Source organism: Ochotona curzoniae, unplaced genomic scaffold (assembly GCF_017591425.1).
Source record: "Ochotona curzoniae isolate NIBS_2020 unplaced genomic scaffold, NIBS_Ocur_1.0 contig_1, whole genome shotgun sequence".
NCBI classification, from domain to species: Eukaryota; Metazoa; Chordata; class Mammalia; order Lagomorpha; family Ochotonidae; genus Ochotona; species Ochotona curzoniae.
In genome coordinates this window covers 6,289,449-6,315,469 of record NW_024464918.1, presented here as the reverse complement: position 1 = coordinate 6,315,469, position 26,021 = coordinate 6,289,449, and the positions used below count along the sequence as shown (strand labels likewise).

Sequence of the window (26,021 nt, the reverse complement as noted above, 5' to 3'; positions counted from 1 at the left end):
TATTACATTTTCTTCCATTATCTATACCTACAATGTTACGGTACACGTAAGGAGTAGAACGTTGGAACTGTGACCACAGCTGAACGACTATACTATTGTAATAACATGGAGCAAAGTGGTGGTGCAGAGAATGGGGTAGGAGACAGGGGCGGGAAAGGTGGGAAGCCCTATACCTACAAAACTGTATTATAGAAAATAATACCAGCAATATTTTTTTTAAAAATTTGACTCATTTGGAGGTCTTCATAGTGAGTGAAAGAATAATTCAGATCCAGAAAGAGAAATACCATATGTTGTCCCTTACACGTGTGAACAAAATAAAGAAATATCTGTGTGTATCAGGATTGCTATAAATTTTCTAACACTTTGTTTTATGTCTCAGTCAAATTAGCAGTTAAGAATCTTACACTATTATAGTTTTAATGATATGGGGTCACTTCATATATGGACAAAATGATCATTTTTCTATTCCATGACTGCTTATATTTTTTGCATTTCCACTAAACAAAGGTTTTTTTTTTTTTTTTGGTTTTCACTTGTGAAATTTCTTCTTAGATGAAGTATTAAACTTTCTGCTTCAGGATTTACAGTGTAAATCCTAAATCTATTATCTCAAAAGTTTAAGGAAAAAAAAAAAAAGAAGGCAGATGGATGTAAGGGGGATGGGGAAGGGAAGAAAGGAATGTTATTTTGTTCTTAAATCACATGAAATCTTGAACACCAGTTAAAATTAAATTTAAAACATTAAGAAAACATTTTGGATCAGCTGTTGGTTGATCTGGGAAATACAGAACTCACAAGTGTGAAGACCAAGTGCATTTTGCTTTAAGAGAACAAAAGATAAAAACAAAAACAAAACTACACAAACCCACCGCACCTTGCTTCCTCATGAGTTATGGATCTTGCTTTGATTTAGAAATAGAATTACCCAAATTCCTACCCCATTTAATTTACATCTCAGTTTTTTTCCCATCAAAAATTTGAAATTCATGAAAAATGTGTATTTTTTTTTAAATTGCCTGGATTTCAAAAGTCAATTTTGGTACCAAAATAACCTTCTCCTTAAAATTTATTTATGTAGGTTAAAAAAAAAGGAGATTTATTTACTTTTATTGGAAAAGCAACTTTATAAAGATAAGGAGAGACAGAAAGAGAAATCTTCCATGTGCCGGCTCACTCTGAGCAGCAGCCAGGGTAGGGCCAGACTGAAGCCAGGAGCCAGAGTTTCTTCAGGGTCTCCCACGTGGGTGCAGGGACCTGAGGACTTGGGCCATCCTTCATTGTTTTCTGAATCCCTAAGCAAGGAACTGGATGGGAAGTGGAGCAGCCAGGACATGAACCGGTGATCATATGGGATGCCGTTGCTTGCAGGCTGTGGATTAGCCACTTGAGCCATCACACCAGGCCCTGATGTTCATTTTATTTAAAAGGCAGCAACAGTCATTCAGCAACAGTCATTCGCCATCCACTGTATGCAAGTGTCTCCCACAGCTTGGCCTGGGTCAGGCTGAAGCCAGGAGTCTGGCATGCCGTACAGATTTCCCGTACTGGAGCAAGGGCAAAGCACGTGAGCCATCATCTGTCGCTTCCCAGAATGCACTTCAACAGGAAAGTGGATTGGAAGCAGAGGAGCTCAACCTGAGCCACGCACTCTGAGCTAGGATGCAGGCAATTCCACCAGGTGACCTAGGCTCTATGCCAAACATCTGTCCCTAAACTTATCTTTATCTCCTTTTTTCCAAAGGTCATTTTCCCCAAGTTTCATTCCTTTCTTAAAGAGCAGAGTGTCAGAGACGACAGAGAGAGGAGGAGGGAGACCTCTCTTCACTCAGCAGGTTCACTCCCCAAATCCCCCTAACAGCTCGGGCTGGGTCAGGTCACAGGCAGAGGTCTAGAACTCCTGTGGCAGGTCTAGAACTCTCATGTGCGCAGCAGGGACCCAAGCACTGCAGCCACAGCTGCTGCCTCCCAGGCACATCGGGGGAAGCTGGGTCAGAAACAGCAGCACTCCGGCACAGCACCCAGGCATCTCAAACAGAACACAACATGTCGCGGTGTCCTCACCGGGACAAACTTTTCCATGTGCCCTTGCATATATGAACGATATTCAATTTTTTTAAATATAAGTTATTTTTTAAGATTTAAAAAATTTATTTATCAGAAAGTCAGATATACAGAGAGGAGGACAATCAGAGATGAAGATCTTCTATCCACTGAGTCTTACTCCTCAAATGGCCTCAATGTCCAGAGCTGAGCTGATCCATAGCCAGGAGCCAGAAGCTTCTTCCAGATCTCCCATGCAGGTGCAGGGTCCCAAGGCTTTGGGCTGTTTTCGACTGCTTTCCCAGGCCACAAGCAGATGCGAAGTGGAGCAGCTGGGATATAAACTGGTGCCCATATGGGATCCCGGTGTGTGCAAGGTGAGGACGTTAGCTGCTAGGCTACCACATCGCGCACAACCGTACCTTTTATTTTATGCTGGGAGCACAGAATTTGGTAATTTGCTTTTTGAAAATATTTTAACCATATACTGGGTAGATTTTGCCAAGTTGGCTTCCTTGGCTCAGTTTCTTATGATTAACAAAAGACAATGCCCACTTCACTTTCCCAACCACCCTAGTTGCAGGTAAAAATAAATAAATAAAAAATAAATCACCCAGGAGGAGTAACCAAGTTTGGAAAACTGTGATTCGTAATGTCTTAGATGCTTTTCCCTTTCTTCCTATAAAATGTATGGATGAACCTGGGCCTGGGGCAGGTGGCTGCCAGCTCACAGCCTAGCCTGGCCATGTTTTCAAGCTGCAGTGAGCTTTGGCAGGGAGCACTTTGGCTCTCCAGCCTGGCTTGCGGGGCACTGAGAAGAAATCCACAAAGGTTGCAGGACCAGAGGCCCTCCACTCCAAGCCTCAAGGCCCTGAAAGGAGCCTTTGTTCCCTCTCATATCCCTGGGGGACATAGGGACCTCCTTCCTGACAGAGGGCACTCTGAGGGGCTGACATTGAGGGCCATACAGGCTCATGAATTAGCATCAAAAGAGTCAGTGAAAGTCCTCCTCATGGCATCTCTCACCCCATCGCCAGGCAGATGCCGTGCAGTCCCCAGGGCCAGTGCTGCACACGTCACAGGGCTGGGGAGCCCCCCCCCCCCCCAGGTGCACCCTCCTGGCCTCCTCACTGACACTTTCGTTCTCACGGTGACTGACCTGGCATGTTGCGGGAACAGTCACAAACTTTCCGATGAGTGCAGGCTCACATTTTGCTCTCGCTAAGGGACCCTGGACAAAACATCTGACCCTACAGGTTGTCCCTTTTTAAAAGAGGGTGTTAAGCCCCCTGACTCAGCCCACGGAGCTGGGATGAAACTATACCACGTAACCTCAGAAGTGTTTGCTCTTTGTCCCTACTCAACTGCTTCACACAGATTAGAATTGGGTACCACCTTTAGTCTTCATTAAGAAATGAAGCTTACAGTGTTCACAACTTATTCAAATCCTGACCAGAGGCTGGCACTCAAACCCAGCTCTGCCCTTACCTCAATGGCAAAGCTCCTGGCTGGGAAGGCCAATGATTCTCAAATGTTGCAGACTTGGCAAGGGAGCTGGTTAAAATTCAGATTCCTGGGTCCTGACCAGAAATGATGATTTATTCTGAGGTTCACAGGGCTCAGGAATTTGCATATTTAATAAAGTGCAGGATTCTGATTGCAGGGTAGGTGGTTTCCAAAGCATATTTTTTGGGAAACATTGAACGTGGTTACGATGAAACAGTGCAACTATTGCTTTTAAATAACAGCTGGAGATATATTCTAGGGTGGGCCAAAGGACAGAGGAAGGGAGCCGTAGGATTTCGACTCGGCTGGGTTCTCCAAAAACAAGCATCCAGAGACAGAGACATCATGTCAGTGACAGACTTGCATGTATTGAGCCAATGACCTAAGCACACGGTGACAAACCAGAGCCAAAGAGTTTCAGTGAAGACACCACCTGGTACAAGGTTGGGCAGTCACTCACTTTAGCAACTGGCTGGGCACACATCCTGATGTTGCAAAGTCAGTTCCTGGCCTAGGTCCGAGGCAGTGGCTGAGTCTGACACACACAGGATTTGCTTTGACCCCAGAGATGAAGATGCCTCGTGTTAAAGAGATTTTGCAGTCAGACGTCGGCACCTCCAAAGGAGACAGGTCCACAGACACACACATGCTTTGTTCTTTCATTAAGAAAAAAGGAAAAAGAACTCGCTAAAGATGGGTTCTTAGGCACCTGCTACAGGGGGAGCGGGGGCGGTGGGAGCTGTGACGGTCCCGTGGAGCCCACTTTCTCTAAGGCAGCCTGAACCAACTTCTCCACTGAGGAAATGTAAGCCTCCCTCACTTGTTCTTTCAAACAAATAAAAACCATTTAAAATTTTTAAAAATAAGTCATTTAGGTATATGCATTTATATGGGAGACTAGTTAGAGAAAAAAAAGCTTTTAAGAAGACTGCTAACAGCAGCCAATGATAACTTTAGGTGTAAACACACACGGTCAACACACTCATCTTCAGAGCCAAACACCTGTCACTGCCAGGGAAGGGCTTGGCCACACCGTGCACAGGCAGGCATTAGTCCTGATGCCATAGGCCTGCTCAGAAACATCAACTCCAAGAGACCCATGGGCACCATCAGCAGTGTTGTGGCGGAGACCTCAGGCTCCAAAAGGCACTGCCCATGCCTGGCACCCACAATTTCTTTATTCACCCAGCAAGCTTGTTTTGATTTTGGCTGACCACAGCTTCTCCACATGAGATTTTATTTTATTTTTTTTAATATTTTTTTTATTTATTTATTGGAAAGTCAGATATACAGATAGGAGGAGAGAGAGAGAGGAAGATCTTCCATCCGATGATTCACTCCCCAAGTGAACGCAACAGCCAACGCTATGCCAATCCGAAGCCAGGATCCAGGAACTTCTTCAGGGTATCCCACACGAGTACAGGGTCCCAAAGTCTTGGGCCATCCTCGACTGCATTCCCAGGCTACAAGCAGGCAGCTGGATGGGAAGCGGAGCTGCTGGGATTAGAACTGGCGCCCATATGGGATCCTGGCGCATCCAAGGCGAGGACCTTAGCCACTAGGCCACGCCGCCAGGCCCCTCCACATGAGATTTTAGAAACTTCCTTTTAGAATCAGCCATTTTCCCCAGAACTGAACAGCCACTGGGGCTGCAGGTGGAAAGAGAGAATGAGGGATGGGAAGGCTGTTCAGATAACAGTCACAGACACCCCAGCAGTCTCCCAGGGGCCCACAAGACTTCAGAAGGCTCAGCCGCATTCCACAACACCATCGCCCATGCTTTAACCATCTTTTCTTTCCTCTTTGTAATTAAAAGAAATTATTTATTGGAAATGCAGAGAGAGGATGACAGAGAAAGAGAATGAATGAATGAATATGAATGAATAGAAACGAATCTTTCACCCACGGCTTGCTGCTCAAATGGCTGCAATAGTTGGGTCCAGGCCAGATCGAAGGCAGAACTTCGCAGTCTCGCCAAGTGGGTGCAGTGACCCAAACCTTTGGGCCAGCTGCTACTTTTCTGAGCATGTGAGCAGGGAGCTGCAGCAGAAGTGGAGCAGCTGGTAACTAAACCAGCACCCGTGCCAATATCCCAGGAAGTGGCTTAGACACCACCCCAGGCCCCCATCTTTTCTTTCCCGCTATTCTCAGGGTGAGCCAAGCTCGCATAGAAAAACCTGGTATTGTCCCTCTCCCTTCCCTTCCATGTCCCTGTCTAGAGCTGGCTTCCAGACGCTGCTAAGTTCCTCTTTTAAGGCAAGAAGAGTCTGAAACAATCAGCAAACTTTATAGCGCGAGCAGACCCAAAAGATTCTCTAGCCAGTCTGGTCATTTTCCCAGCTGTGCTTCCCTTTTTTACTGCATTAGGTTTTTTGTTACAGCCAATCTCCTGTGAAACCCTGATGTCTAACAGGCCATGTGAGTCTTCAGCAGGCCGGAGGAGCAGTGCCTTTTTGCGATGTTGGGTTCTTCAGGCTGTTCAGGTTTTCAGCAAAGAGTTTGCAATCCCAGGATCTCATGCCGGTAATTTACTTTAATAAATGGGGAAACTGAGCCTGTGAGGTTAAGGGACAGCCCGAGGGCAGCATTAGTATTGGCTTCCTGGAGCTGCTGTAATAAATTACTGCAAAGCTTCTGGCTTCCAGCAGCACGCGCTTGTTGCCTTAGCATGGCCGAGCGCCGAAGTCCTCGGTTACTTTTCCAAGGCTAACCCCGAGATGCAGGCCCGATGGCATCCCTTCTGGAGGCGTCAGGGCAGTGTCCCTGTCCTCGTCTTCTCCTGCTGGACTGTCCTCCTTCCCCACACCAGGTCCCTTCTCCTTTCTCTGATCCCCACACATGTCTCTTCCTACAAGGATCGCTGTGATTACCCCCAGGATAATCCACCCATTTCAAGATCCTTACAGGAATCACATCTGTCAAGTCCCTTCTATCATGCGGCACACATACTCCCAAACTCTGGAGATCTTAGATGCGGACATTTGGGGTGCTGTTCAGCCTATGTCAGGCAGACGGCAGTTAATAGCAGGGTGGTGGCCCAGGCCAGAACGCCTCGACTCCCTTTTCTCTGTGTCTTTATGGAGAAAGAACATTCCCCTCTCCTGTGACCGTGACAACCCATAAGCTAGAACAGGACAGCCCTGCTGGGGGAAGCGATGTGAAGTTCCACACTGTGAAAAATGATGGTAAACCCTGACCCAGGACGCTGCAGACATGACCTTTACCTTGGGGGATGTTCTTGTACAAGAATGGAAGATGCGGTGGATGGCGTCGCCTGAACCAAATTACTGCTCAGAAACGGAATAAAAGCAGTGGTAATAATGATTATTCTTTCTAACAACGCTGTAAGGAAGGTAGTGTTATTGCCACTTCATATTGGGAGAAGATGAGGCTGAGAGAGAGTTGAGTAGCTTGCTTCAGATGCTGGCTGCAGTTGGGATTCCACTGCAGGAAGCCTGACCCCAGAGCCCCAGGACCTACCCACAGGCTGAGCACCCTCAGCGTTTAGACAGAGAACAAGACCCCCAGCCCGGACACACTCATGAAGAGCAAGAAAAAAACAACATTCCTACTTTTATGATCTAAAACACTGAACGGGCACAGGGGCTTCTAAGAGCACACGGAGAGCCACGCGTTCCTCCTGGCACTTAAGACACCTGCCTGCACGCCCCGCCTCCAGCTTCCTGTCAGTGTGGACCCGGGAGGCATGAGGGGTGGCTCCAGTGACTGGGTTCCTGCCACCAACCGGGGTTCAGCTCCTGGCTCCCGGCTTCACACCCCTCGGGAGGTGATGCAGTTTGGGGAAGTGATCCAGATGGTTCACCCTCTCTGCCACTCAAATATAGAACCGGTTTTTAAAAGTCCATGGAAAATGCACATTAGCTTTTAATTCCATTTTCCCGTGAATGTTTTCGAGGCCCTTCGGACTCGTGTCAACCACTGGGAAGGGCTGTGAGGACACGAGGGGATTTATTGAAAGCTCTCACGTTAGGGCTCAGAGGAACGGGGGAGCGGCCGAAGAGGGGTAGCGCAGGGACTTTGAGTACAGGGAGACACTTCTGTGTGACACCGTAATGGACGTGTCACTCTGTGTCACTTGAAATTCACAGAACACACACAGTGAGAGAGAATCACGGTTTCAATTATGGATGTTAGCCAATAACAGATCAATAACGGTTCCGTAACTGTAACAACCACACACATGGATGCAAGATGTTAACTGACGTAGGAGAAACGATGTGGCTATGTTAGAAGTATATGGTAATTCTCTACATTGTCTACTCATTTTTTTTCCTGCAAACCTAGAGACCTACAGAATAAATAATAAAAAGGGCCCGGTGCGATAGCCTAGCAGCAAAAGCCCTTGCTTTGAACGTGCCAGGATCCCGTATGGGCACCGATTCTAATCCTGGCAACCCTGTTACTCATCCAGCTCCCTGCTTAGTGGCCTGGGAAAGCAGTCGAGGATGGCCCAAAGCCTTGGGACCCTGCACCCGCATGGGAGACCAAGAAGAAGTTCCTGGCTTCGGATAGGTGCAGGTCCAGCCATTGTGGCCGCTTGGGGAGTGAATCATTGGAATGAATATCTCCCTCTCTGTCTCTCCTTTTCTCTGTATATCTAACTTTCCAATAAAAACAAATTTTTGAATTTTTAAAAAAGTTAAACAAAAACAACAGGTCTCACACTTTCACACTCTTCTCAGAACTTCTTTCCCGATTATGAGTCTCAGCGTAGCATGTCGGGGATGTTCTTCCAACATCCCTCTCTGGATTGCATCCATTACTCCCCCTGACATATCGTACCATGCTTCCCAAATCTCAGCTTTCTCCTGGTACCACTCAGCAAAGCACTGTGGCTAGATGGATCCTGGCATCTTGTCCCAGCCTCATGGTGACCAGCTCTGCCACCTGTCAGAGTGCCTGAATCGATTTCCATTTTCCCCTTTTCCTAGAAGTTGCTGCAGTAATCTAGCAGGCCTTTCAGGTTCTGCGTGACGCGTAGGGCATGAGACACAGTCACAGCTTCCTCAGAGAATTCCAGGGCCTGGCGCGATAGCGTAGTGGCTAAAGTCCTTGCCTTGAACACGCCAGGATCCCATATGAGCGCCAGTTCTAATCCCGGTGACCCCGCTTCCCATCCAGCCCCCTGCCTGAGGCCTGGGAAAGCAGTCGAGGATGGCCCAAGACTTTGGGACCCTGCACCCGTGTAGGAGACCCAGAGGAAGCTCCTGGCTTCGGATTGCTCAGCTCCAGCTGTTGCAGCCACTTAGGGAGTGAACCATCGGATGGAAGATCATCCTCCCTGTCTCTCCTCTCTGTATATCCGCCTTTCCGATAAATCTTCAGAGAAAGAGAGAATTCCTCACTAGCACTTCCCCCACCCAGCGCAGCAAGGAATGTGACTCTCCCCACATGGTGCAAGGGATCAGCAGGAAAGCTTCACTGTAAACACTCAACGAGGAATGGGCATCGTGCCACTGCTTCAGTCACTGTGGGCATCTTGGAGTGCCCGGGAAGGAGTCCTTCCCTGCGTCCTCATCTGCTCACGTGCCTGGAAGGCAGCGGAAGACAGCTCAATCTTGGGTCTCGGTCACGCCCAGGGGAGATCTGGATAAAGTCCCTGGCTCTTCCCTTCATGCTGAGGGGCCCTGCCTGCCGGGAGCACCGGGCGAGTGAAGCAGCACTTGGAGGAGTGCGTTCACTCATTCTTTCTCTGTCACGCTGTCCTTTAAATAAGGGATCAGGAAAGATCAGAGGCTAGGTGTCTGACGCGGCACTTCAGATAAATGCTTGGCACACATATATCTCTAGTCACAGTGCCTGATTCAAATCCCAGCTTTGCTTCTCATCCAGCTTCCTGCCGATGTGCATCTTGGGAGACAGCCGGAGAGAGCCTAAGTCTTTGGGCCCCTTCCACCCACACAGGAAACCCTGCCAGAGCTCCTGGCTTCTGGACTTATGACGTGGCCCAGCTCTGGTTGTTCTGGGTATTTGGGGAGCAAACCACTAAATAGAATCTCTTTCTCTGTCTTTTTAAAAAACAAAAATAACTTTAAAATAACTTAAATTTTTTTTAACTAAATCTGATTCTAAAGTTCGTGCTTTGAATAATTACACTCCGTTGACCCCAAAATGAAAAACAATCAGGATCTAAAAGTTCCCTGGAGGAATTAAGCTACAATCTACACAATAATACTCATATCGTCTCCTCTTTGGAGCCAGTCTCCAGGCCAAGGTCTCCACAGACCACGGAGCCTGACCCCGTGGGCCCGGAATGCCGGCCACAGGCCACGGGGGACTCTATTTTATAGGTCTGTTTTAAACGTTGTACTCAGAAGGGTTAAACCTTTGTGACGAGACAAATTTGGTCTACAAATAAAATTGTCTCAGACAATTTGTTTTAATGCTGTATCAAGAATAATGGGCTCCATTATCTTGAGAAAAAGGCAAAAAACAAATAAGGCGGCTTCTCTCCTGCTAATTTGACTTTGTTCATGACTCCCTCAGATTAAAAAAAAATGTTTTCTGAGGGTTTGAGCTGCTCTCTCAAGGCGGCGGTCTTTGCTCAAGGAGTCAGTCCGTCATCTACTCACATATTCATACTTTACTGAGCACCTGCTGCATGCCAGGCAAGGGACTAACCCTTGAGAGTCAAACACTGAACAAGGCAGATTCGACCTCTCCCTTTGCAGAACTTGCACTCGGAGGAGAAAGAGAACTGAGTAGACAATTGGAGCCGAGGGGTTGCTATGAGAAATACACAGAGCCTCAGACGTGAACTCTGATACAGTCCATACAATCACGCAATCTTGGCCCGGAAGGCATTCTTCTTGCCACCCCAAAGCAACTGCCAATCACAGGTACAACTTCTGGGATGGGCCCCCTTCCACCACCTGCTCCTTGCCCTTGGGTAATGCTCTATTGCATCTTTTTCAAGCCTAATGGAGTCAGATCCACCTGTTTCTTTCACCATTTTTCTCATTTCAGGGAACCCACTTTAATCAGCCCATACTGACTGAGGCTTCCCGCGACTGGCCCTGGGGCAGGTACAGCAGAGTGCTTTAGGCGAGCGCTTATCACATTAAGTGTGCTCTTTGGGGATCTGTTCGTCTCCCTCCGTAGACAAAAATTCTCAAGGGTAGGAACTGTGTCTTATTCATCTTTTGATTTCCAGGACTTGCTCAGGAAGTGTAAGCTATCAGTGATGATTTGTGGAAAGCAGAATGGACAAAGAGAAGAACAGAGGCAAGGGACCGAGAGAGACCGAGAAGGAGCAGCAGCAGGAGGCAGGCAGATACAGTCCCTCTTTCAGGGAGCTCGTCTGGTGGCACTTGGCAAACTGAGTCCTGCTCAACTACCCCAACAGGATTTTTCTTTTTGAGTCATTTTTATCTGAAATCAAATTTTCAAAGACAGAGAAGAGAATTTTTCTCCCACTGGTTCACTCCCCAAACAGCCACAATGGCTGGAGGTGAGCCAATCTGAAGCCAGGAGCTTCTTGTGGGTCTCTCACATGGTGTTAAGGCCTGAGGACTGAGTCGTCCTTTGCTGCTTTCCTAGGCCATAAACATGGAGCTGGATTGGAAGAGCAGCAGCTGGGATATGAACCAGTGCTCACATTGGATCCTGGTACTGCAAACAGAAGATTAGCTTGCTATGCTACTGCGCCGGCTCCCTACCAGAAATTCTGAACTGGATACACCCCAAATCTGGAAAGACTAGAAACTCACTGAACCTCAGGAAGGCAAAACAGTATCAACCTGCCTTGTCTCACATCAGCAGATTTTCCTCCATAGTTTAAGATGCCACATCTCTGCTTGGAAAAGAGCCAGGCACTGGGCCCACGTGAGAGCCAGCTGATGTCCATTCCTGCCTCTGCTTAATAAGCCATAGGGACAGGCGCTCTGAACACCTGCCCAACCAGCCCTGTGCCTCCCCCTGGTTCTGTCCACTGTGCCTGCTGGATCGAGGCCCTGTCATTTCTGACCGTCAGCACTGGCCGTTCTGAATGCCATCTTTCGTTCTCAGCCTCCTCTCCTTGCCTGCTGGATCCGTTTCTCCTTCGCAGTAGTCTGATCTGTCCTCCTTGAGAAACCCGTCCGTGAATTCTGTCTGCGGGCTGGGCCGTGCCACTCCAGGTGCCCCTTCCTCCTAGCTGCCTTGCCGCTCTCACCTCATCTCGTTGTCTTGCCTTGCTTGCTGGTTAAGCTGCAGCCACAAACCCACCGTGTGCAGCATCTCTTTCACAGGTCTCCATCCCTTTGTACATGCGCTGTGTGTTCACACGCTGCTCCTTCTGTCTGGAATGCCTTCCCCGGGAAGACCAAATGTACACTCTTCATGAGGGAAGCCAACATCCCCCCATCGGAGTTTCTTACATCCTGGTCCTCAGGGGCCCCAGCCCAGGTTCTGCAACCACCAGTCTTCCCCTCCATCTGTACATTCTTCAAGTACATGAGTGGCATCTAATATTTTAAAAATATTGTTCCTAGGGGCCAACATCACGGCATAGCTGATAAAGCGGCCACCATGATGCTGGCATCCCAGATGGGTGACCTGTTGGGAGTCCCGGCTGTGCCACTTCTGATGTGCCTCCCTGCTGTTGGCCTGGGAAAAGCAACAGAAGATGTTGCAAATGCTTGGGTCCCTGCCACCCACGTGGGAGACTCCGAAGAAGCTTCTGGCTTCCACTTGTCTAAAGCTGTTACAGCCACATGGGGAAAGAACCAGCACATGAAGATCTTTGTCTTTCTGTGATTCTTTCAAAATAAAATTTTTAAATCTTCTTAAAATATTATTTTCACTTGAACTTATGTGTTTTCATATTTCACACTTTGTGCATGGCTTCTGGCATATAATAGATCATCGGTAATATTGCTGGAACAAAATTCCTTTGCTACATTCTATGTCAACCCAACCTTCTGCCAAGAACTGCTCAGGCACTGTGGACACAGCTGCAGTCAGAGGGACAGGCAGGTCCCTGCTTACACAGGTTTGTTCTGTGTGACACAGACAGGTTAGCAAACACCTGAGCAAGGTCATTCAGAGGGTGACAGTGCTCAGGGTAGTGGCATACACAGAGGAGTAGTTGGTGGCAGGGCAGTGGCCCCTGCTGGGTCTGGGAAGGCTACACTGAGCTGGGACCTACAAAGTGCAGAAGGAGTCAGCCGCACTGAGGCTTGAAAGTGCAATGTCTTAGGAAAAGAGGGCTGCCAGTGCAAAGGTCCTGAGGCAGGAAGGAGGAGCTCAGCGCGTTCCAGGAATGAAACAGCACTGAGAGAAGCCAGAACAACTCAGAGCACGGGGAACCTGTGGGTCGCAAAAACAAGCAGATGCTGAGATCAGCAGAGACACTGCCCCTGACTGGGGGGTGGGAGGGCTCGCATCCCTCCCCACGTGTCCCTCCCCCAGCATCACTGCCTGCTCACCGGGGCAGAGACAGCCCTCATTAATCTCGGGAAGCAGAGGGCAGACTCACCAGAGAACACAAAGGCCGCCTGCCCAGCTCTGTTTTGAAACCGTCAATTCCAGAGTCGGCTGGCTGGCACAGACAGGGCTATTGATTTTCCCTTCTGGAATGCATGTCCTACAGAGTCCTCGCTCAGAGAAGCTGGAAAACAGAGGCCGACCTCACGGCCGAGCAGCACAGTGCAAAGAGGCATTGTTTGAAAACAAGCTAGTCAGGTTTTTGTCTTTTCCCTAAGAGGCTTGGTGGGCTACAACTTGTCATCACTCTTTTTTTCCCCCCCAATTCATTTTTCTCTGTTCTTACTGCATCTTTCCCATGATGTTTTCACTCTGTGTCTTTGTCTCTAGTACCATGCATACACAATATTTGCATACAATAGGCATTTAATACTGGTAGGGTGACTGTTTATCTCTCTAGTTCTCTGTCTCTGTGAGGGTCTGGTTCTTCAGGCCCATCTGTCCGCCTCACTGCCAGTCTCTGTTTTAACCATAGTGCCTCCTGCCTTGCAGACAGGCTGCAGAAACTGGGACTGGCCCACAAACACCCGCTTTCGGTAATTGCACTGGAACACATCCCCGGCTAATCCCTCTGTCTTCTCTAAAGGAGAAGGCAACAATTAGGGGTTTCCTTCCACTGCCTGGCGAACACGGTGCCAAGTGCTTTCCTTAGGAGGCATATCCCACCAACTCCCGAGTGACACAGGGTTCAGGCACTGCCAGCGTCCTTTCTGTTAGCTGTAACAAAACATACGTGCTTGCTGTCCCATTTTAGCTGATCCAGTCTGTCTCTAGAAGCCTGGTCCTGTTGCTGTCACTGCTATATGGGGAGGAACCTGTGTGGGCAGCAACAATGTTTAAGGGTAGAGTGCACAAGATGGGTAGGCGTGTGATTCATGGTACCCAGAGTGGGGAAGCCTGGGCCAAACTTTGCCTGCTCACTTACAGTGATGGAAACTTAATTCTACCAGCTGGGAAATGGCATCATGATCTCCTTTCTCAAAAAAAAAATGTGAGGACAAGGAAAAGACAAAAGAGGCAAAGAAAATACATGTCACAACAACACAATTATTTATAAAACATCCTTGACTTTTTTGTAATAAAGCCTAAGGTGTGAAGAACAGGTCCAATTGGTTGTCATTTCACATATCATTGAGTTTGAAGCCTGATACTGTTGTTTGATAGTTTATCTTTCACTCCTATTTCACTTAAGGAAAGAGTAAAACAGCATCATATTCTTGGAACTCATGCAACATAATGCAGGCGGTAAGGGGGCTGGGTGATGGCTCACCAACAGACTGACTGTAAGGAGGTGCCTACTGAGATTTCCAATTTGCTGTTCATCATTTGCAAGGTAGGCAATTTTCCTGTGGATAATTGAAGTCTGGTATTCGGTGTGTTTGCCTCCTCAACAGGTTTTACACAAACTTCATTTCTGCCAAGTGTCTCTAATTCCCCTGGATCAACACATATTTAAATGCACAAGTTCAATATCACCTCTGCCCGGCTGCTAACGCTCTAGGAATGTACTCCTCAGCTCTGGTCTAAGATCTTCAAATAACCACTGCCTTAGGGCAACAGGCTATTGGATCTAACTCCCCCTAAAGCCCAAGGAAGCCAAGGCCCTGGGGACAGAGTCTGGTTTTAGGAAGAGTCCCTCAAGTAGCAAGACTAAGATTGAAGTTAGATTTTCTATTTGCTATGACAGAGAAAATGCTTTGTGCACCTTGCCCATTGGAGATGTTAGATCACGTCACCTCCAACACGATTAAAACCCAGTTCCAGATCTTTCTGGCTCTTTCCTGACCTTTCCATCTCCATGAAGTGAAAGCTCTAAAAAGGCATAAATCATACTTCTATACTTGAGTATATTATATTGTTTTCCCCCCAAGACCTCAAAAAATAATATTTTTATAAGAATATCTAATTGAGAAAGGGATTAAGGAAGAAGTTGAGAGACTGAGAGGTGGGGGACATTACTAGTTCACCCTCTAAATGTCTCCAATAGCCAGAGGCAGGCCCAGGCTAAAATCATGAGCCAAGAATTCGATTATTTGAGCCATGGCTGCTACTTCCTAGGAGCTAGGGTGGAGAGCGAAATTCAGGCGCTCCAATAGGGAACATTTAAGTCTTCACTGCTGGGCTGAAGGCCCACCCTTCAGAACATATTTTGGTGGATGTATGGACGTATGACCACGAGAACCTGCCCTTGGTCTTCCTATTGTCTAGGCTTGCATCTCATCATTAGGCTTCTCTTCCCACTTCTGGTCTCTAACGATCTCTGGTCGCCAAGCTCTGCAGCCCTGTTCCCACCAGCTGCTCCCTTGGGTCGCGTTCACTTCTCTCCCAAGTGAGAGGAGGATCTCCCAGGTAGGACTGCAGCCTCACCTCTTGCCAACAACCCATTTCCTCCTCCTATCCTGACTTCCTCTTCCAGAAGAAAGATTTGCATTATGAAATGTGCCAGGTTGGAAGGCACCCCTATCTTCAGTAGCTCTCTCTAAAGTCTGTTCTTCGATGTCTAGCCACACCTCTCCTCCACATTCTGCCTCCACATTCCTCCACCCCCACAAGGTGTCTCAGTAGATGTCCTTTGAAGTTCACCTGATAGAGTTTCACATCCTTTCTATGGACACACTGCTAACCCTCTGAATCCCAATCATCGCAGGGCCCAGCTGAAATCCTCACCATGCTAACGGCAACAGAGGAATACAGCAACTAAAACTTCCTCAAAACCTTCAATGTATCAAGCACAGTCCTAAGTTATTCACATATATGATTTTATTAACCTTCACAAACATCCTGGGAGGTTAGCGCAGTTACTAGCCTCACTCTACAGGGATGGAAATCAAGGCTGTGAGAACCACGTGATACACCTAAGGTCACTGTCTCAGTGCCTTACAACAGATGGACTTCATACATAATTCTAGCCGTCTGCCAAAGCCATGTTTCTAACCTTTGGGCTGCACCACCGCCGAGAGCTATTTTTCTTTCTCTAAGCAGTGACAACTCCCCACTATTTGTAGCCACTTACCTACCAGCTTCCATGCTAACTAGTATTTCATGAAAGAATCCTGTGGGTGTACAGGTTGGCATTTTTTTTTGTCCCCAGTTATAGTGTAACCATCAGAGAACACCACTGGGGCCCCACAGGTTCTGCCCTGTAAGATGCTCCTACTGAGCAGATGGGAAGAGGGAAGTGTCCCATCCTTCGGCAACTGCTGTGGTTCATTAACCCTTTAGCAGTGAATTTACAATCCTCCTTTCTTTCCCCTGGACTACACAATGGGCATGCACAAAAAGAGAACAGCTCACTCAGTTCAGGCTCCTGGCCATACACACAGGTTGAGCATCTCTATTTCAAAACTCCAAAACGTTTCAACCCCTGAAACTTTGTGACACCGCACACAGAGGATTCCACACCGCGAAACTTTGTTTCATTGAAAATACCATACAAAATTATCTCCAGGTCACACTGATAAGGTGTGCCTGAAACACCAATCAGTTTCATGTTTACATTTGAATCCCTTCCCCAAGATATTTCATCACGTGCATGCAAACGTTGCCCAAAACCCAGACATCCAAAAGACTCCCATACCCAGGGACACTGGGCAGGGGGTCCTGAGTCTGATCCTGTGTGGCCTAGGGCAGGTTAGCCAAACAGTTAGTTGCTGTTGAGGATTGTGGATGTGTAGAATCCTGAGCCATTTAGCTCCTGGACTCTTTGCATGGTTAAAGGAACCCCAAGAGGGAAAAAGTGCAAGGAATTCTAGCAGCTATTGAATCACACAATCCTCACGATCATGAAGTTTTCTCTTTTTCTCAAAAGTCAGACCTGCAGCTGCCAGTTACACAGCCTTGCTTGGACTTTCTGTTAATTGGTCCATGTAAAACCAGTGTCGTGGGATCTGAACAGAGTTCTCACTTGACAGATGTGAAACATTCATTTGGGGTTTGGTCATCAGGAAGCTGGTTGATCTTAAGTCAGCCACAGCCCCTCTCTTGGCCTCTACGTCCCCTATGCCCTGGTACACTGACAATTAATCCAGCCTGCTCATCTGAGTCCACATGTGCAGTACTCGGAATCCAAGGAACAAAATGTAACATGCTCATGCTGGGATGTTACAAATGTCATCTAAGAGTGTGAGGGTATTCCTTCACTAGCTCTTAGTGGCCAAGAGGGTTAAGTCGGCCCAGATCTTGCGTTCTCAGAGAGCTCTCTAGAGTCAGGAAGTTACTGCACACGAAAGGCCTACACCTGTTCTGCAAAGAGTAACATCCTTTTAGTGCCTGGGTCTACTCTACCTCGCCCTCTTCCACTTTGGTGCAAACACTCCAGAGGAAGCAGCAGGCAGCCACCTTGCCCACCATCACTTGCACAGTTCATTCTGTTCCAGTCCAGGAGATGCCCTCCTGCATGAGGGAGGTAGATAATCTGCACCTGCAAGCCAGCATCAGGTTTCCTTCAGGATGCCAGGAAACTAAAACCCTGGGGGAAAGTGACAGCTAAATGTAGCTTTGATTATTATAGTTTTAAAGCCTCCTTCAAAACTTTTCAAGTTGAGTTTGAGGCTGCAGATGAGGCTGCACAGCTTGGTCAGACCATACTTTCCACTGTGCTTTCCCCAAAAGCACACTCTGAACCCATGGGCAGGGTTCTTTGTGCCTCCATAGAAGTGTCCGTTGCTAGGCCCAGGGCCCAGCGAACCAGGTAGGAAAGGACCAAGGTTATATTACAAGTTCAAAAACACAATGATGGAAGCCCTGTTACCACTTGACTGTGGTGATAGCTACGCGAACCTGTTCATGACAAAACTGCACACATGCGTGCACGTGGAAGAGTGACAGCTGCAGAACAGGGTGGATCCCACCAACATCAGTTTCCTGGTGTTGAGATTGTTCTACAATCACATAAGACCTTACCATTGGGGGAAACTGCTACAGGAGCCTGTCTAGCCATTTTTGAAGCATTCTAGGAATCAAAAATGATCTTTAAATCAGAAGCAGAAAACAACAAGCCGGGGTGGGAGGGCGGGGTGAGCTTAGAGGGGGATGGAGAACCCCCTTATGCAGGCGAGGTGGATGTGGTTGCTTCCTGCCCAGGCCCTGGCCTCCCAGTCCCCACACAGGGGACCACAGGGAGATCTTTATGAGCATCCTCATGTCGCCAACTCCCTGTACACTTACCAAGAATGAAGCCATTCAGAAAACATTTTCTCAGCTGTACCTAACACTCTCCCAAGGCTAGCAATCCCCTGATGACAAAAGACAAGGGTGATGCTGTGGAACACTGACATGCAGGCCACCAGCTAAGCTTTAGGGCCAGGCTAAGACATCAGGCTCTGGGCCCTGGCAATCACCTAGGGACGGCCCTCAGGCTGACCTCTGAAGGTGCCTGGTCCTCTCTCCTGTCTCGATCTGCACCCCTGCCCTGGCCCCAGAGCCAAGCTCGCCACATGTGCAGCAGCAAAGTAAGCAAACGGAACACTTACAGGTTCTTCACGTCAGCAATGCCTCGGAACGCCTTCCTTGGGATCCCCTGGATCTGGTTCTCGCTCAGATCTCTAAACAAGAGAAGAGAAGAGGCATACACATTAAAAGAGCCCGGGTCTGTGGGCTCTGCATCTCATTATGATAACAAAACCCCAGGGTGGGAGCCTCCTGGGCTGTCAGAAGTGTTGGCGGGACTGTTTAGTCTCAGGCCCCAGACTGCTACAGGATTGCATTGTTCTGCCAGCAGCAGCCCAGGCTGAAACTGTTACCAGGCAGGAGCAGCTCCTCCTGGGCGGGCGGGCCCTGTGGGTGGTCTCGCACCTCCAGGCCAGCAGCCAAGATGCTGGCTTGTTTGTTGCACACATGACACTTGATTCTCTGTTCTGCCACCTCCCAAAGACGACCTCTTGATCCCTCCCCTCCCCCACAGCAGGGTCAACACCACTCAATGGCATGTCTCTGGAGGGCTGCCCTGGCTGCTCAGGGCTCTCTGTCCTTGTCATCCAGGATGGGAACAGAATCTGGCCATCTGATTTTGTGACGGAGTGAGCACTTCAACTTAATCCTGGGTTTTCCCAAGTTGGGCACAAAGCATTGAAAATGAATGTCCAGAAACACTTTCAAAATGAGGGTTAACCACCTTGCCCCTAATCCGCTGCCATAAGGAAGGTTACGGGATAAAGTCCCATTGTTGGTTGAAACCCAAGTCTTGTTTCAGAGTCCAAGCATTCCCAATGCCTCGGTTTCTCTTCACAATAACAATGCCATTTCTGGTTTTATTTTCCTTTTTTTTTTTATTTGCAAGGCCAAACCCAGGAGCCTGATTTCATTCAGAGCTTGATCCTGCCTGGATCTGTGAATAACCCACTGGCAAAGGCAAGCAGGGCCTCCTGTGTCTAACCACGGTGTCCTGCCCTGCACTATCTGGAAGCTCAGCCCAGACTGCATAGCCTCACATTCCAGAAACATCTCCAAGAATTGTGGCGTGAAGGGGCCGTTGCACAGATGAGCCTGGAGGCACAGTCAGCTCCTCGTTCAGATAGAAAGGATGGATGAATATACGACAACAAGAAACTTACAAAGTTCATGGGAAGATACAATTAAGGGCAATGCTTTTTTTTTTTTTTTGAATGCCACATATATCTTTGAAATTTGTGCTTTTTGCACAGCATGGTTTCTCACAAACTCCTGGACGATTCCCCCAAATGCATTCATTTCAATATCGTTTGCCCCCACATCCACTTAGTTTTTAAAATCCATCTTCCATAAATTTTAAAGGAGCTTCATCCATGTGAATATACATTCCTTAATTTTGAAAAGAATACACAGAAAACCCTCAAGTGTTCAGGTCAATCAAGAAAATAACTCAGACATCACCACTGGTACTTATTAGGAGCAACAAACAAATTTCACCAATATGACATTATATTACATATATTATATTACAAATGACAATCTATTACAACCTCCCTTTTTGCCTATGGTATTGAGAACATCTGTCCTGTCATTGACCTCACATCTATGCCAACATTTTTAAGAGCTGCATAGCACCAAATTGTGATGGCGATAGGATTCCAAATGATTGGGCAAGCATTTATTTATCAGCAATTTAAAGAAACACTAGGGCGGCCACGACCACCCATATATTTTAGAGACTTGCATCCTACAATTTCCTTGGCACAAGTCCATGTGAGAACTTGCCGATGGCAGGTGCAGAGGTGTTCCCCAAAATGACTGCATTATAGATGCTCCCACATGGTTGTTCTGAGGGCGTTGAAATAAAAGCTGCTTACAAGGACAGCCCCACTCATCACCTTCCCCTAAAACTCAAGGCAAGTCTATATGAGTAGTTGCCAAGGTGGCAGAAGACAGGCAGCCATTTTGTATTCCCACCTGCTGAGATACGCTGAATGCTCTGGCGGTGGGGGGAGGGACCGGGTAAAAGTTAGGATGTCTGGGAAATATCTGGGAGCCACATTTAGGCTGTAAAGCTAGGCTTAGCATCAGAACAGGGTGCAGGTGTGAGCCCCATGGCTTCTGAGCTGAATAAAAGGTACTGCCCCATGCCACATCCACTTTCTTCTGTCTACAACTGATGTAAACAAATTTAGATGCACAGTGAGCCCCACAGCAGGCTCCCCGTCCCGCCACCAACCAGGCCTGATTCAATGAGCGGGGCTCCAGCCTGGAGTTGGGACGCTGAACAAAGCCCACGATGACAGCCGGGGTCAGGCAGTGTCATCAAGGCCACTCAGCTGCTCTCCATCAGCCTCTGGAAAAAGGGCCAGGGTCCTGTCATCCAACTAATGCAATTTCTACCAGGCATCTGGGCTGTAGTCACAATGAGCCCAGTCTTTTGTGCCCAGCCAAGACGGCTCTCCAGACTGCCAAGCTGCTGCCCACCACCCTCCCAGGCTCGGAGACGATTTCTGCTATTTCTGTGAAGAGCAGCTCTGGCTCTGGCTCTGCATGTGACACACGGCTGATGATGAAATCTGGGGCCAAGGGACCAAGCAGGAGCGAGGCTGAGAGCTGCCAGCCATTACAACAGAAGCGGGACGAATGGGGCACATGTTCCAGTAATGCTGAACTCTGGCAGGGGGATGGCAACTTGAAATGTGTGGGAAGGAAGCGAAGAGTGGTAATACAAGTTCTGGTTCTCTTCCCTCATGAGAGCAGAGCAATGTCGAAGCAGGTCAGTCCAGCGGTGGTGCTGGGAAATGCCCCCATGTGCAGTCATGGGGGCAAAATCACGCTTTTGGATGGGACAGCCACTCCCAGTCCTGTTCATTCTTCTCCTGCGGGGAATTTACCTAGCTTGCCTCCTAGTTTAAAAAGCCTATTTAAAGCATAGCTTTCTTTGTACCTCCTTTGCCATTGCTTTCCCCCCTGTCTCCATTGAGTCAAACACTAGATTGGAGGGAATTTATCTGTTCCCAATGACAATCTGCTTGTAAATTTTATTAATTTTATTTTCCATTGAGCCTCTCTTCTCTGGCTAACAATAGCCATGGCCATCCATCTGCAGGATTGTATATTGATTTCATAAATACTTCTGGTAGGCTGACAAACTGACAGCTTTAATGGTGTTACTGATGGGGCGTGGAGGAGGGTTCAGGGCTGGGTGCTTCATTTTCGGTAACCATCCCTTCACAATTATTGCAGGGCCTTTGTCAGGGTTCCTAATGGTGTGTTTATCTCAGCGGGCTGCCCAAGCTCGGAGCTATTGTTGAGTGTGATCCTTGAGAGACACAAGAGCCACCATTTCTGGTAAAAATAACAAAATCTATCCATGATGCAGCGAGCCCAGTTCTAGTCAATTGCTTGTTGGGGTTTAGTCCTCTACGCCTCATAAGGAACACTACTGGAAAGGACTGGAAGGAAGTGACCAGAAAAGGAACATTAAAAATATAATAATAAAGAAAAAGGTATAAAGCTGACACAGGGTGAGGGGCTTGGTGATTTTTTCTTTTTTCCTGGAGAAATACAATACAAGCGCTGGTGGGAAAGGCTTTTGTTGGTGAGGAAGTAGCTGAGAATCATGACACTTTTTGAAATAATTAGGGCTCCAAAAGAAAAGGAGACTTGCATTAGCTAAAGTGCATTTCTCAGCTTCCGGAAAATGATTAACTGACTGATTATTCCATCCAAAAACACAAGATCAAAGAGGACTTATTAAGGAGACAGTAAGTCAAATAGGAGTTGGCAAGAACCAATATATCCCCCAGCAGCCACCCCCTCACCCCGCCTATTTAATTTACTAAAATGCTTTGGACACAGATTAACTTTCTTTGCAAATTTATTATTGCTTCATCTACCTTGAAACAGAAACTGCAGACACTTTGATAAATGGATTGAAAGGTTGTCTAGTTCCAGTGGAGCTTTGGAAATGCTTTGCGGGACTCCCCTGTGCAATCTCAGGAGAGCTTTGTTCTCAGAGCGTCCGTGAAAGACAGCCTTCACCTTCACCCCTCCCCGTGCAAGACAAGGCGCAGGCAGAGCTCCTCTGAGCTCCAGTGGAGCACAGCACACTCCTCCAGGCTGCATTCCTGGCACGACTGAGTTCTGTCTGTGTCCAGTGGCAGTTTAGGAGCAGGCAGAGAGGAATTTGCTCCTGGGTGACAAACCCAACTGATCGGAAAGCTGACTCAAAGGCTTCGCAGGTGGTCCTCAGCATCTTGCTTCCGAACTAGATGGATTCACCTATGAACTGAAGAATTACCCAAGCTAACAGCATGCTCCTTGCTTGGGTTTCTCCATCCTTACAGTGGAGCATTTCATTTTATTGATTTTATTGATTTCTTGTGAGAATGAAATGAGTAGAGCCACCAAAACCATTTTGCATAGCATCGAGAACATGGTTAAGCATGCGATGAGTGGCTGCACTGACTTCTCAGAGTCTTCCCGTATCTAATCCTGGATTTGCATTGCTGGAAACTACCCTTATCAGTCCCGTAACACTGCCTTTGCAAGGAATAAAATGCATCCGTGTTTCCAGGCCTTACTCCATCAAACTGGAAGGAGGTATTCAAGTTTCTCTCATCTATCATCTAAACAAGAGTAGCCAGTCTTAATTCTAGATTCTTTTGGATCAAACAGGAGTGCTTCAATCACCAAAATTGTCTGTATTATGTTAGGCTCTCTCAGAAGCAGACACTGAATCAGGGACTCCCAAGCTGACCAGTTCACATCAGGAAAGGATGGGAACTGGAAGAAGCAGGACATGGTACAGCCAAATGTCAGCCTTCACCCAATACCACAAGTGTTGCTGTCTCTCGGGGGTGGGGGGACTTTCAGAGTACCACATCAGCAATTCTTGGTTAGGGACCATCCAAGTAAAATGAAAATCCTAGGCTCTGTCAGCCCTCCCCGCCTCTCCTCTCTCCCTGCAGCAAGGCTAGGTGAGGTGGTTCTAGCCATGAGGCCAGATACCTGAAGAGATTCCCAATTATATTATTTTAGCATTGAAGTGAAAGGAAGTGAAGAACGGAAGCCAATAGTAGGGAAGGCAATGCACAGGGATCCAACTGAAAGCATTTCTAAGAGCCTTCAAGGACCATTCTCTTGAATCAGGATGTTCTCAATTCATGAAAGCATCATTGTCCAAAGATGGCCTATCCAAAGGGTGGGTGTCAGGTAGGATTAAGATGCCGCTTGAAACATCAATATCCCATACTGAAGTGCCTGGCTCTGTTTCTGATTCCAGCTTCCTGCTAATGCAAAGTCTTGGAGCCAGCACAAGTAGTTGGGGCCTTGCAATCTTTGTGGGGAACCTAGATTGGGTTCTAGCTCCTAGTTTTGGCCCAGCCCCAATTCCAGCCATTGAAAGCATTTAGGAAGGAAACAAGAAGATGGGGGAATCTTTCTCTATCTTTCTTTCAGTTAAAAAGGATGGTATGTCCAGAAGAAAGGATCAAGAAGCCATGTAAGAAGCTACCAGAGAAATAAAAACAACCCACAGTAGTATCAATGGGGTTTGTTGTTCTTTGCATGTTACTGTCCTAATTCCCCTGAGAATAACTGTCACCCTTAAGTACAACACAAAAATAAATACTTCAACTCATGATTAGTTCAACTAACATAGGGAATGTTTTTATTTGGAATGACTGGATATGGGATCAGGGCATTACCACTGTGATTCTCATGGGTCTGAGTATGTATTCAAAGTTTATTCTCTGCTGATTTGTATCTTCACTGTCAATCAAAAGCCATTTAGATCTTTACAAACTTCTGTTGACACCTAAAATTTCTTGTGCTCTCGATATTACCAGCCCATTCAAAGCTGAACTTTTTGCTTCCCAGCCTCAATCCTAACTCCTAAGAAATGGTAAACCTGTGACTCATCATCCACTGCAGGAACTAAAACAAATGATATTGTTTCATTTACTTTATTTTATACAGCGGGAGGGGAAAATGTGCAGAAAAAAAAAATTGTTCCCTGGGGATTTTACAATGTGGACTTCAGGGAGGATTTATCTTAATAGGTAAATCCCTTCTGCAGGCAATTTATCTTAATAAGCAAGATTATATGTTTGCAGCTAGGTCACTGTCAAAATCAAATGAGCCCCAAGCATATGCCCCAGCTAAGAGGCACCGGCTCCTCCAGCTGGGTGTCAGGTCAATGGTGGCCTTTGTCTGAGGGAGACTGCAACAGACTGCCACCATTTCCTGAAATAAGCATCACCCATCCCAGGGATGCAGGGAATGGAAACACCCATGGGGGACAAACAAAACAAATCTAGCACCAATGGCAACAAAAGCATACACACCCCAATTCAATTGTTTTCACTGCTCCAGTTGTGCCTCTGCATATTTCATTGAAATCAGGAGTTTACCATTCATGATAAAAAGTCACTGAATGAAAAATACCATTGTGGGCTCCTCTGGACAGCTTGCTACAAAAACAAACACCCCTTAGTTGTAGCCTTCAGGGGGTTAGAATGGGTAGATCAAATGTCTGCTCTGGTCTGTACTTCCTTGAACAAAAACGAATTAAGCACCTACTACTCATTGATGGTTGGTCGAGGTTAAGACACAAACAGTAACAGAACACTTCCATCCCCCTGAGCTCCCATTCTTGCTTATCTCACATACAACTACTGATTCTCACATACAACTACTGATTCTCCCTGACATGTAGACACTTCCAACAAAGACAACAGCCCTTTCACTGCTTTTCCTTTTCAACAAGAAGCAAGCCTGAAACTAAATTCACACCACTTTCATAGCTCTGCTGTAGTCCCAAGCCAAAGGCCTTCTAGTGTGAGAGGGAAAAGGCCAAGCACCCATTCAGTGCCTAGGGCTTGAGGGAACATGGGCTTGTCGCCTCAGCTCCTTGGCTTTCCTTTTTTAAAGTGGGCAGTTTGAGAAAAATAACAACAGTACAAAGAGATGCTTCTGAGTTTGGTATGATTCAGGGATGCGATTCCTTTTCTCATTGTCAAGCTCATGGGCCAAATAGTCAGAATTTATTTGATGGCATCAGGCTTTTTATTTCCCTAAATAATGAAAGAATGCAGATTCCTGGGATCCATCCAAGACTGAATGAACCAGCACCTTGGGATACAGTTAGTTTCTAAATCTTGAACCATCTTGAACAGCATGGCTAAAATGATTAGTGTATCAGGATTAAGAGCTAACTTCAGGTCCCAGAATGACTACTTAACAGGCTCTGTGTCTGTAAGCGTATCAGTCCAATTTTCTGAGCTTCCACTTGGGCTTCTGTGAAACTGGGATAAGTATCATAGATAACAAACAGGTGCTTTCTAAACACTAATGTAGAATGTGCTTCCAAAAACAAATGCCATCTTCACTGCACCAGCAAGATGTTGGCAAATATGCCATCTCACTATCTTAAATGTTTAAATCTTGGATCCAAGATCCAAAGCCCTCCTGTGTCTCAGGTGTGTGACTGCTGTTGTGTTGGGATGAGTAGAATCACAATGGAAGCCTGCATGGGGGAGAGTAACAACATTTTATCTGTGTTTTAGATAAACAGCAGGGTCTCAGCCTGT

At 47.2% G+C, this 26,021-nt stretch overlaps 1 protein-coding gene across 2 annotated transcripts in view; it reads right to left on the bottom strand.

Annotated features, from left to right (window-relative positions):
* Window positions 1-26,021, bottom strand: part of SLIT3 (slit guidance ligand 3) — a 586,046-nt gene that overhangs the window by 173,670 nt on the left and 386,355 nt on the right. For both annotated transcript variants that reach the window (XM_040983330.1, XM_040983243.1), the window contains exon 5: window positions 18,507-18,578. In XM_040983330.1, the coding sequence (XP_040839264.1) occupies window positions 18,507-18,578 (72 nt within the window). The remainder of the gene's footprint in view (window positions 1-18,506; window positions 18,579-26,021) is intronic.